General features: G+C 51.9%; 1 protein-coding gene across 14 annotated transcripts in view; it reads right to left on the bottom strand.

Annotated features, from left to right (window-relative positions):
* Nucleotides 1–2,722: 2,722 nt before the first annotated feature.
* ZNF185 (zinc finger protein 185 with LIM domain) overlaps nt 2,723–12,367 on the bottom strand; it is a 49,963-nt gene continuing 40,318 nt past the window's right edge. For 3 of the 14 annotated variants that reach the window (XM_069867809.1, XM_069867811.1, XM_069867810.1), the window contains exons 24-31: nt 11,519–11,632; nt 10,808–10,903; nt 9,596–9,697; nt 7,415–7,483; nt 6,288–6,368; nt 5,525–5,627; nt 4,726–4,824; nt 2,725–3,912 (exon numbers count right to left, since the gene is read on the bottom strand). In XM_069867809.1, the coding sequence (XP_069723910.1) occupies nt 4,726–4,824; nt 5,525–5,627; nt 6,288–6,368; nt 7,415–7,483; nt 9,596–9,697; nt 10,808–10,903; nt 11,519–11,632 (664 nt within the window). In that variant the 3' untranslated portion in view covers nt 2,725–3,912. Of the gene's footprint in view, nt 3,913–4,725; nt 4,825–5,524; nt 5,628–6,287; nt 6,369–7,414; nt 7,484–9,595; nt 9,698–10,807; nt 10,904–11,518; nt 11,633–12,367 lie in introns of all 14 variants that reach the window. The other 11 variants (XM_069867812.1, XM_069867818.1, XM_069867821.1 and 8 more) reach the window with 9 other exon arrangements.

The following is a 12,367-nucleotide window of genomic DNA, read 5'->3' as shown; positions in this document are numbered from 1 at the left end:
CAGTGTGTGTCTGTGAGAGAGTGATTGTGAGAGAGACTGAGAGTGAGTGAGTGTGTGTGTCAGTGTATGAGTGAGTGAGTGTGAGAGAGTGAGTGTGTGAGAGTAAGAGAGTGAATGTGAGAGTGAGAGTGTATGTGAGTGACTGCGAGTGTGCGAGCCTGACTGTGTGTGTCTGAGAGTGAGTGTGAAAGTGTGAGTGTGAGAGAGACTCTGAGTGTGAGTGTGTGTATGAGTCAGTGTATGAGTGAGAGTGTGAGAGGGAGTGTGAGTAAGGGAGTGTGTGTGTGACAGAGTGAGTGTGAGAGAGACTGAGAGTGAGTGTGTGAGAGTGAGTGAGAGTGTGAGAGTAAGAGAGCAAATGTGAGTGACTGCGAGTGTGTGAGCCTGACTGCGTGTGTCTGAGAGAGAGTGTCTGAGTGTGTGTGTGAGAGATTGTGAGTCAGAGTGTGAGCGTCCGTGAAAGTGAGAGTGTGAGAGAGACTGAGAGTGTCTACGTGTGAATATGTGTGAGAGTGAGGGTGTGTGAGTCGGAGAGTGTGTGAGTGTGAGAATGTTAGAGTCTGAGAGTGTCTGAGTATGTAAAAGTGTGAGTGTGTGTGAGAGAGTGAGTGCAAGTGTGTGTGTCTGAGAGTGAGTGTCAGAGTGTGAGTGCGAGTGTGAGCGTGACTGGGTGTCAGTGACTGTGAAGTGACTGAGTGTACAAGTGCGACTGTGAGTGTGTCAGTGTACATGTGTCTGTGACTGAGTGTGAGGCTGACAGTGTATGACAGTGAGCAAGCGTGTGAGCATGACTGCAAGTGGGTGTGAGAGTGAGTGTGCGTGAGTGTGAATGTGTGAGAGTGTGTGTTTATCTGCGTGAGTGTGTGAGTGTGTCTGTGTGTTAGAGTATGAGGGTGTGTCTGGCTATGTGTCTGGCTGTCCCTCTCCTGCAGCGTGCACAGCTGAGCCGACAGCGTGTGCTCGCAGCCCAGAAACCACCCATGTCCTGGGCTGCACCCCGAGCAGTGGGACCAGCAGGGAGGGAGGGGATTCTGCCCCTCTGCTTGGCTCTGGTGAGACCAAATCTGGAGCCCTGTGCCTGAGTCCTCAGCTCAGGAAGGAAATGGAGCTGTTGGAGCGAGTCCAGAGGAGGACATGGAGATGATGTGAGGGCTGGAGCACCTCCTGTACGAGGACAGGCTGAGAGAGTTGGGGTTGTTCAGCCTGGAGAAGAGAAGGCTGTGGGGAGACCTTGGAGCAGCCTCCAATGCTGAAAGGGGCTCCAGGAAAGCTGGGGAGGGGATCTGGATCAAGGAGGGCAGGGATAGCACAAGGGGGAACGGTTTTAAGCTGAAAGAGGGGAGATTGAGATGAGATCTTAGGGAGAAATGTTTTGCTGTGAGGGGGAGGCCCTGGCCCAGGTTTCCCAGAGCAGGGGTGGCTGCCCCATCCCTGGAGGGGTTCAAGGCCAGGTTGGATGGGGCTTTGATCACCCTGATGCAGTGGGAGGTGTCCCTGCCCATGGCAGGGGTGGGACTAGATGAGTTTGAGGTCTCTTTCGACCCAAACCATTCCGTGATTCTATACCTGTCCCTGGGGGGGAACAATGCCATTGAACTCTTGGTGATGATGGCACACATAGGTGTCAGAATAGCAGCTCTCCTCAGCTGATCTGAGGAAAGGCATGAAAAAGGGACAGGCAGGACCTCCAAGAGCAGCGACCCGGGCCTCTGTCTGGACCAGGGGTGATGTTTCAGATCGGGGCTCACTAGCACAGATGGCACCGTGTGGATCGAGGCTCCCTTCTCCCCACGTAGCATCAGCTTTTAAAGCAACCAGGCTCTGAATTGTGTGGAGAGTATCAGTCCACATGTTTGCCGAACCCCTCCCTCCTTTTGAGAAAACTCCTTCTTGCTTGTACTGTCTCCTCTCTCTCACTGCTACATCCTCCAGCAGAGCATTCATGCTCTCCTATGGGTTACTGGGATCGCATTACATGGTGAGGAAGCTGCACGTGAGCTAAGGCTGTTTATTAGAGCTGTTTGCAGAGGTGAAACAATTGCTACAGGGAAACGCAATGCTGAGGAGAGACGGTGCCAAACATCCAATGGACAAATCCTGTTCCCCGTAAGGCCCCGTACCCATCAGGAACTCTGGAATCAGTGATAAGTTGTTATTGCTGCAGATCATCTTCTCAAAGTCTACCTGTGTTTACTGGCCTGTCTGTTTTGGTGTTTTAAGCAATCTCCCTTTGGCCGTGGCAAAGCGTGACACGCAACAGCCGCCGTACCCGGCCTTCCCCGCTGCAGTGCAGGTGCCGGGAAGGAACCGCTGGCTGTGGTTTCAGAAATGAGTCATCTGGGGAGCCGAGATGCTTTGTGACCCCCTTTCTGTTCAGAAAGTAACATCTCTTTAACTTCTTGATAACACAGAAACGTGGCAGCCACCATCAGCAGGCGTTTTGGGTACCACACCTTCAGGACTGCTGGGGCCCAGGGGGTTGGTGCTGCCCCGGTGGGACCAAATGCACACGGACCCGGATTTACAGTCTCAACCTGAAGCTCAGCAGTAGAAGAGCTGTTACTGCTTTCTGCTGGAGTTCCCCTCATGGAGTTGCTTCTAAGTTCATGCCTGTAGTTCAGTTAAATAACTGACATAGTGGCCTAAAAACGCGACGCAGCACTTGCGCTGTAAAACGCTCCCTTGCCAAGCTTCACAGGCCCACCAGCTCCCACCACTAAGCACGTACAGGATCCCCTGGCTAAGAGCAGCCTGCATTCCAGCCTTTGCTATCACCTGGTTCTGCGTCAGAGCCGCCCCCGAGCTGAGGTGGGGGCTCTGCAGACAGTCCTAAGGCTGTCAGAGAGAGGAGTCACCCTGGCCACACGCAGAGCTCTGCATTTAAGGCACGAAGGCTGACTTACAGGGGTCGGTATTCAGCTTTCTCAGCCTCTCAGCAGCTGAATTAAAGGCTAAAATTATGCGATTCTTACTTTTAGTAAGTACAGCATCTGCCAGCCATTCATCGTTATGGTTAAGTGTTTGCGCTGTAAATCATGTGCAGCAGTAAAAGGCGCCTTGGCAAGCGGGGGAATTCCGGTTTCAGCCAAGCAGAGCTCCGTGTCAGGAGAGGCAAGGGAGATAGCGGCTCTCCGGCACGTTTTGTATGGCCACAAGATACCTGCCATCAGCGGCCAAGTCAAACTGCCAGGTGAGAGGGAGCGTTATCTTCCCGAACAGACAGCAGGCACGCGTGCTGCCGCAGTGATCCACTAGGGAGAGGGCAGGGAAGGGAAATGGAAGCCGACACACAACTCCAGTATGATGAGTCTGCAAGTGCTCCTGAAAGCCCCTGGAAAGCAAATGGAAATCAGGCAGAAGCTATTTCTAGGCAGAATTTGAGGGTGAGAGAAGCAGAAATAGTCTTTTGCGAAGAACTGAATTCAAACCCTCCCAAGAATCCACATTTAGTGTTTAACTCTCCTAGTATCCACTTGCTTTGTGCCAGCTCACACGCACGGAGCTGCAGCCTGATTGTAGAAATGAAAGGGAAAAGAAAGTACGGAAAGGTTTCTGGCAATTAGCTCCGATAAACCCAGAGCTCTGCCTGAGTTCCAGCACCGGAACACTCTGGAATCACAATGAAGTTAAAGACAGGTGGAGGGGCTCAGCACCTTTGGAAAATCAGCCCACTTATCTCTGTAGGTGACACTGCCTTATCTTGTTAACGCTGGCACTTGTCTTGCATGCAGCTGACAGCACAAACTAGTGGATGTTAAAGTCATTGTGATGAGGCAGCAAGAGGGGAAAATAACTTGAGGAAAGGAGGGAGCAGGAATTCTGCTATCTTAGCCAGTCAGGAACTGCTAGACACATTCCAATCCATGCTGCTGAGGACTTTCCACTGGCTGCTTTCTCCAGCTTTGCAAAACCCTGCAAGCAAATGAAGAGAAAGTGAACATGGGAGCTGGGTGCCGCACAAAATCCTGCATTACAGAGGTCGCTGGAGCAGATAATGGTGCAGGAATGGGACAGAAAAGGCTAACCAGTCACATTGCATTAAGAGATAAACAAAGCCACCGCTCATGCAGCAAGGCAGGTGCCCCTTTCCCTCCTCCTCTCCATCACAAAGCAAAGGGACGAAGCGAGGCCCCTTTTTATAACCTCAATGCAGTGACAAGGTTTCTGCTTGCTGCTGTGGTGACTCCTGCCCCGTCCATGTAACCTGACAAAACAAAACGATATCCAACCCAATTCCTTGTTGATGTGTAGGCAGAATGTGGTTCTCATCTCAAAGGATCTTTATGTAATGCAGAAACTCGCGCCTGCCACGCTGCCTCCTTGCTGGAGGAACATTCCAGCTGCCAGCAGCAGCCAGCCCCTGCGGCAGGGTAGCCCAGGACACGAGGAGCAACTCCTTAATTACCTCTGGAGCAGGCTCTGAGCCTCTGAAGGACATTGCTGTCATCACTCAAGCCAGCCCTCTGCTCATCTCCTCACATGCCGCTAACACAGCCTGTTTATCACATTATGGCTGGAGATTCTGGCTCTGAGCACCCCCTGGGAGCAGCTCTACCCTGTTTCTGGCTAATTCTGCAATGAGGGTCACTGCTTCCCACTAAAAAGCCACGGGAAAATCCCTGCATGGGTCACTCTGTGAATGTGAGGGTTAAATGTTCTTCATTCAGCAAACTCACAAGCGCTGTCATCCAGCCATTTGTGCGGACACTGCGGAGGGACGCTCACCTAGAAGAGCTTCTCGTAGCACTTGTCACAGTGGACAATGTCCCGGTGGATGAACATTTTATCCAGAAGGTCTCCCATTGCTTTGTGGCAAATCCCACACTGCCAAAGGGAAAACAAGGGGGTCAGACAGTAACCAAAGCACCATGCAGTAACGACAGCGTGGGGAGAGCAGGAAAACAAACAGTCCCTGGTTTATTTTATAAAGGTGTGAGGATGCCCAGGCAGTGACAGAATCATGGGCTGGTTTTCGTTGGAAAAGACCTTGAAGATCACCAAGTCCAACCATTAATCCAGCCCTGCTAAGCCCACCACTGGACAATGTTGCCAAGTACAATATCTGCTTGTCTTTTAAACCCCTCCAGAGGTAACCTTTGAGGCTAAACTTTCCTGCAGTAGACAATGCACTGCGGGCTTCCTCCTCCCACACTCACCATCTCCACAGGCTTGACTTGCAAACTCTGCAAGGTCTGAGGGATTCAGCAAGACTTGCACTGGGGCACAAAGGCCACAAACAGGTCACAAGGACAGGGACACAAGGAAGGAGGATGCTGCTATTCTGTCAGGTGGCAGTGAAGAATTCTCCTTGTTCTAATATGCATCTGTCTGAGGAGCTGAAAAGCTTTTGGGGATACAACCAACACCTATAAGCGCACAGCTTTTTTGTCCCAGTGTGGATCCAAGCATTTGGCACACAGGATTTCCAAAGTCTGAGGACAGAATTTGCACCAAGATTCCTCCTCCACCACTCTGTTCCACAGCAGCACAAAGAAGGCAGTCGTTAGTTAAGGTGTTTATTTACCCTGAAACAGTATTCATGGCAGCAGATGTTAAGATGCTCTATTATGATCTTCGGGCAGTCTCGGATCTCACGGCTGCAGTAACTGCAAATGGGGTCAGAGGACCTGGGAGGGAATAGAAATGGGAATTCCACTCTAACACAAGCTGCTTCTAGTCCCGGCACTTGTACCAGAAGTTTCTTAGCTAACAGCAGCCCCACTCTGTGCCAGCTACTTGCTGGCAGGTATTTTCCAGAGGTCATTTATACATCATAGAATTATGGAATGGTTTGGGTTGGAAGGGACCTCAAAGCCCATCCAGTTCCACCCCCCTGCAGGGACACCTCCCACTGCATCAGGGGCTCCAAGCCCCATCCAACCTGGCCTTGAACCCCTCCAGGGATGGGGCAGCCACCACTGCTCTGGGCAACCTGGGCCAGGGCCTCCCCCACCTCACAGCAAAAGATCTCATCTCAATCTCCCCTCTTGCAGCTCAAAATTGTTCCACGCCCTCGTCCTCTTCCTGCACTCCCTGATCCAGAGTTCCTCCTCAGCTTTTCCGGAGCCCCTTTCAGGACTGGAAGCTGCTCTGATATCTCCCCACAGCCTTCTCTCCTCCAGGCTGAACAACCTCAACTCTGTCAGCCTGCTCTTGGCCTATCTTCAGGACTTTCTCTGGACTCGCTCTTCATCAAACATGTACAAATATTCTAAAAAAGCAAACTCTTAAAATCGTTTCTTTTTAACCGTTTGCTGAACCCCCAAGGCAGCCCCAAGCTGTCGTACCGCTGCAGGGGAGCGCTGGACAGGTAGCTGTGGTGGCTGTAGGCTGATCTCTCCAAATCGGTCAGATCCCCAAAGCTGCCACTGGAGACAGAAGGAAACAGTCAGCGCTTGACAGTGATCCACGGGAAGAGCATCTGAGATGTAATCATTAACTTGAAGCTCTAACGGCAACACCCTAGCTGCCTGTTCCTTGGAGAGAAGGTTCATCCTTGCTAACCAGCTCTGAGAAGGCATTTCGTTAATAAAGAGGGCAGCACTGATTGATGCAGCGGGGCTGTCAGCAGCAGCATTTCCATCGCAGTATCCAAGTGCTCCCTCTCTACTTGCCTGTGGTTTTAGACACTGCAGCAATTCACATCTCTTTGGTTGTTGGCATCCACCTTGCCAACCTCTAGGAAAGGCTGGAATTTGCAATCAGCGACCTCAGCAATGCCGACACAGCACCAAGGGAGGATAAACGTCAGCAGGGAGGCAGCAAACCGGGTGTAAATCACCTGCCCCATCAGTGCAAGCACGACGTACACAGGGCCAAATTCTGCTCTCAGTCACACCGGTGTCAATCAGGAGCAGCTTTATGTTGTCACCTTTGAGTGGAATACAAAAGGCTGAAGACTTCAGCTTAATGGCATCTTTTAACTTCTTCCGAATCGGGAATTTTTGACTGAGAACCCTCAGCCTCTACGTTTTTCCCACCAATTCCAATCATTTCTTTGTATGTGCGAGTGCACAGTTAAGCCTAAATATGCAGCCTAAAAACCTGCAGTGTAGCATTTCCATCGTATTTCCCACCTCAGCGGCCAGCCCGCGCAGCGAGGGCGTTAAATCCTCTGCTGGGAGTGGTGGGACAGAGCTCCTCCCGTCACCCCAATGGGACTGGACTGCCTAGTGCCCTGCCGAGACATCCGTCTGCGTTGCCAAAGCAGCACCGCTGCCTTAGCAAAACTCTCTGCCCACCCAGCCTAATAATCCCTCCAGGGCTAATTAGCTCAGGCACAACGGCTGCCGCAGAGCTGACTGTTCCAGCTCCGGCGTTTGCACGGTGTCGGTGTGCGTTAGCCGGCAAAGCCGTGCGCTGGCGCTTTGCAGGTTCATGCAGACCCAGGGCTGCCCCGGGAAACTCCACGTACCTGCCATAGCGTGGGGAGGCTGAGAACTCGCTGCTGTTCACGTATTCCTTCAGAAAGACCACCCCTTTTCTAGGGAGGGATGGAAACAGAAGGAGAAGCATTTGCATTAGAAAAGACTGGAGCTCATGAGAGACCGCGCAGGGACCACATGTGTGCACTTGGACACACAACGCGTGCATGAAAGGCAGTGAGGGAGATGCTGTTGTTCTTGAATAAATACTATCAAGCATTGTTGCTAAATAGCACCTAATAGACCCCTCTAATTAGCCCACCACAACAAATCATGCTAATTAAAAAGAACGGAATGGATACTTTAACTCTCACATCCAGTTATCCTCTGTTTTGCAAGGATAAGTCTCTTTTATATCATGTCCGGATTACGCACACAATAAGTATTTAGAGAGCTGGGGTTCTGCCCGTTAGCGCTAAAGCCCCACTGGCACCACGTTCCTTGCAGCGCCTGTGTTATCGCTGGAACATCTCCAGTGTTCTCTTCCATCATAAACCGCTCCTGGTTTATTTGGGGGCTGGTTTTGCTTACAGAGCTGACTTTTCTTGCATATTCCTCCCTCTTTAAATTTCTAATTTTGAGATGCCATGCCCCCATCTGTCCGAGGGGAGACTCCGTGCCTGCCGGCTCTCTTCCCAGAGCCATGAAATGAACTAATCGAGCTCTTTCTCCACGGTGCATTTTCATTGCTGCCTATAAGCTGTAATTAATCCTCCCTTCTTAAATGAGCAAACCAAGCTGTGCCACAGCTGGGGAAAGGGAAGCTTTGTATGTTAACTTAGCACAGACGCTTCCCATGACAAGTATTTCAGATGAGAGACGGGGTGATGTGCAGGCTGCAGCAAGGCCAGGAGGGCCCCAGCATCACCCGTCAAAGCCTATGTTGACCTCTTACCACCTAGAAATTCCTCTCTAAATTGCGTGGAACCACGCAGCAGTTTTCACCTCTGAGGTGGAGCCTGTGGGGACTGCAAATCCCAGAACAGAGCTCCAAGTTGGCAGCTCCACCGTGACGGGAGGCTGTTTGCTGGCATTCGCAGCAGAGCAGAGTCCTGCCTGCCCCACCAAAGTCCCATACACCCAATGTAGGCTGCTCACTCGCTCCTAACTGGCAACAAGGAAAGTCTTCAAAGAGCCCCACACCCATGGTGAGTGCATACTGCATGGGGAGCTCCATTGTGTCCCTCCAGCTCTGGCATGAGGAGCTCCATCGTGTCCCTGCAGTTACAAATTGAGGAGTTCCATGTCTCTCCAGCTATGGCACAAGGAGCTCCATCGTGTCCCTCCAGCCATGGCATGAGTAGCTCCATCGTGTCCTTCCAGCTACAGCATGAGTAGCTCCATCATGTCCCTCCAACTACAGCATGAGGAGTTCCATCGTGTCCCTCCACCTACAGCGCGAGGAGCTCCATCGTGTCCCTCCAGCTACAGGATGAGTAGCTCCCTCATGTCCTTTCAGCTACAGCATGAGGAACTCCATAGTGTCTCTCCAGCTACAACATGAGGAGCTCCATTGTGTCATAGAATCATAGAATCACCAGGTTGGAAGAGACCCATGGGATCATCAAGTTCAACCATTCCTATCAAACACTAATCCATGCTTCTCAGCACCTCGTCCACCTGTCCCTTAAACACCTCCAGGAAAGGTGACTCAACCCTCTCCCTGGGTAGCCTCTGCCAGTGCCCAATCACCCTTTCTGTGAAAATTTTTTTCCTAATGTCCAGCCTAAACCTCCCCTGGTGGAGCTTGAGGCCATTCCCTCTCGTCCTGTCCCCTGTCCCTTGGGAGAAGAGCCCAGCTCCCTCCTCTCCACAACTTCCTTTTAGGTAGTTGTAGAGAGCAATGAGGTCTCCCCTCAGCCTCCACAAGGAGCTACAACATGCTATGAAGGATTCACGATTTCACCACACTAAAGAGAAAAGGCACAACTCACACAGCGAGCTACATCCTGGTCTCTAAGAAAGGGCACTTGGACAACTCAGCCCATCTCTCCCTTTTGAGTGGCTCTGGCCATCACGGCAGTGACTGCACTCTGAGCCAGAAGCAGCTGAGCAATGTCTCCTGGCCCCGATGCTGAGCAGCAAAGCCTGGCTTGTTACCACCAACCAGGACGCCTGCCTGTCAAAGCTGCGTCACAGCGGGAGCATCACGACCCCCCAGAGCTCTTTACCCGGCAGTGCTGGAATCAGGCTGGTACCCAGAGGCTGCTGGGCTGCTGGACTGGGTGGTTGCCATTGGACTGCAGATCCTCTCGCTCGAACCTGAAAGAAGCCTGGAGAGAGAGAGAAAAGGCTATGGGCACTGGAAACATAAGACAGGACGTGGTGCGAGCTGGCAGCCAGGAGAAGACCCATCACAGCTTCTAGAAGGGCAGGCTAGGAGGGGGCAATGTGAAAGCCCTTGATCATATAGATTAATTTACCTTTTTCACAGACCAAAAGGCTCCTTTCTCTTTTTCCATCTGCCCCGTAATAGTACTACCTCTCTGAAGGAGCGATTTGGAAAAGTCTCATTTCTAGGGCCACGGGACAAAACAAGATCTTCAGATCTAGCTAGAGGGAAGCACGGAGTCTGCATGGGAGAAGCTCCAGAGAGAAATGGCTCAGAGTGTATTGCAGGAGAGCTGCAGATGGGGGCATTGGCCAAAGTTCAACAGCAGAGCTATTCCAAACGGAATGATTTCAGATGCGGCAGGAGAGGAGGGAGAAGGCAGCAATGCTACAGCTACGAACACGTACTCAGAGAACTGCTCTGCCCATCCGCTCGGCAATGAGACCTGCTAAGTCTGCCTCACAGGGGTGAAGCTGATCCTGCCTGGAACCAGTTTTAGGCTATCCAAGGATCTCACGCCTCTGGTTCATGCCCACAACGTCCTTCCCTTTAGAGATGGAACATTCAGCCCTACGCTGGTGCCTCCACACACTGTCAGACGAAGCACGGGTGGATGGCACTTGCCACGAAGGACTGCAGCAGGGCTCCGGCATTCCATATCGGATACTTCCTACCCCTTCTGGCCTTGTTCTGGGACCAGTTCAGTCACTGACATTCTGGAGACAGTGATCCTCTCTCTCAATGTCTCTCTCTTTGCTTTTAGTTCCTTGTAGCCAGTTTCTGGTCAAGGGAGGGCAGCTGGGAACCAGCCCTTCATTCTCCTGCCCCTCTGCTCTGGCACCCCACATGGTAAGACATTTCCAGATGACAGACCCTGCGCTGGGTAGCTTTTGCTAAAAGTGGTTTAAGAATAGTTCTGTGCCTCTAGATCACACATCCACTGCCAGGAAACCATTCACCTCTCTCTCAGCTCTTGGCTTGGATCCCTAGCTTCTCTTCCACAGCAATTCTGTGGCCGTTTCCCTCACAACCATCAAGACTATCCATTTACCTGGTGCTGTTATAGTTTAAGGTGTCCATGTAGAACGGCACCCTGTGGCTTCTCTGGGAAATGGACATGGTGGTATCTCTGGGAAAGGAGTCGTGGCTATGAAAGGAAGTGATACAATCTCAAGCACCGAACTTGGCCACGTGAGGGATCCTCACAAGTGGTGAGAATCTTGACTAAATGTCCCTGCATCAAAATCACCCACACACCACAGCCATCCACACAAAGAGCACTTCCCTGCACATGCCTGGACCCAGGGAGTCAGTATGAAGTGGGTCAGGACACTTCAGATACTGAATAAATGTAGCAGTGGGGTATTCCTTCTGTCAACAAGTCTGGATTCCCTTTGAATCAAAGTCTCTCTCTGAGGAGACTTTAGAGCAGCTTCCAGGGCTGAAAGGGGCTCCAGGAAAGCTGGGGAGGGGCTCTGGATCAGGGAGTGGGATGAGGGGGAACAATTTTCAGCTGAAAGAAGGGAGATTGAGATGAGATCTCAGGAAGAAATATTTTGCTGTGAGGGTGGGGAGGCCCTGGCCTAGGTTGCCCAGAGCAGGGGTGGCTGCCCCACCCCTGGAGGGGTTCAAGGCCAGGCTGGATGGGGCTTGGAGCCCCTGATCCAGTGGGAGGTGTCCCTGTCTGTGGCAGGGGTTGGAACTGGATGGGCTTTGAGGTCCCTTCCAACTCAAATCATTCCATGAGTCCATGACTTCTTACCGTCCAGCTGTGGGGTTAAATTCAGAGTGTCCCCTGGCACCAGTGCTGTCATATCTGCTGTTCCTAGGGCTGCTGCTCCCATCATAAACTCTCCCGTCGTAATCTGGTGTAGGCCTGGCAAGAAAGTACAAAACCTTGATTACATCGTACAGGAGGCCCTGGAGGTCCCGTGCTGGCTAACCTGAATCCCATCGCAGCAGTCGCTGCTGTGACACACTCTCCCTCTGCTCTGCCCATTTCACCTGTGCTGCTTCTGCAGCTGCAGCGTGCGTACAACACTCTTAGGCCAGGGAAGCAGGCTCAGCATGTACTGCTCGAGAGCAAAGCCAAAGCAGTTCATAAAGCAAAGAATCATAGAACAGTTTGAGTTGGAAGGGTGCTTAAAGATCATCTAATTCTACTGCCTTGCCATGGGCAGGGACTTCTCCCACTGGATCTGGTCACTCCAAGTCCCATCCAACCTGGCCTTGAACACCTCCAGGGATGGGGCAGCCACCACTGCTCTGGGCAACCTGAGCCAGGAACTCCCCACCCTCATCATAAAGAATTTCCTCTTAACATCAAGTCTGAATCTTCCCCTCTTCAATTTAAAGCCATTCCCTCTCACCCTGTCCCTGCCCTCCCTGATCCAGAGCCCCTCCCCACCTTTCCTGGAGCCCCTTTCAGCACTGGAAGCTGCTCTAAGGTCTCCCCGTAGCCTTCCCTTCTCCAGGCTGAACAACCCCAACTCTCTCAGCCTGTCCTCGTACAGGAGGTGCTCCAGCCCTCGCATCATCTCCATGGCCTCCTCTGTTACAAAAACTCCACCTCCTTCTTATGTTGAGGATTCAATGAATCTATCGTCAATAT

Source organism: Phaenicophaeus curvirostris, chromosome 13, assembly GCF_032191515.1.
Source record: "Phaenicophaeus curvirostris isolate KB17595 chromosome 13, BPBGC_Pcur_1.0, whole genome shotgun sequence".
NCBI classification, from domain to species: Eukaryota; Metazoa; Chordata; class Aves; order Cuculiformes; family Cuculidae; genus Phaenicophaeus; species Phaenicophaeus curvirostris.
The sequence above is the reverse complement of the archived record's forward strand: the minus strand, read 5'-3'. Positions and strand labels throughout refer to the sequence as shown.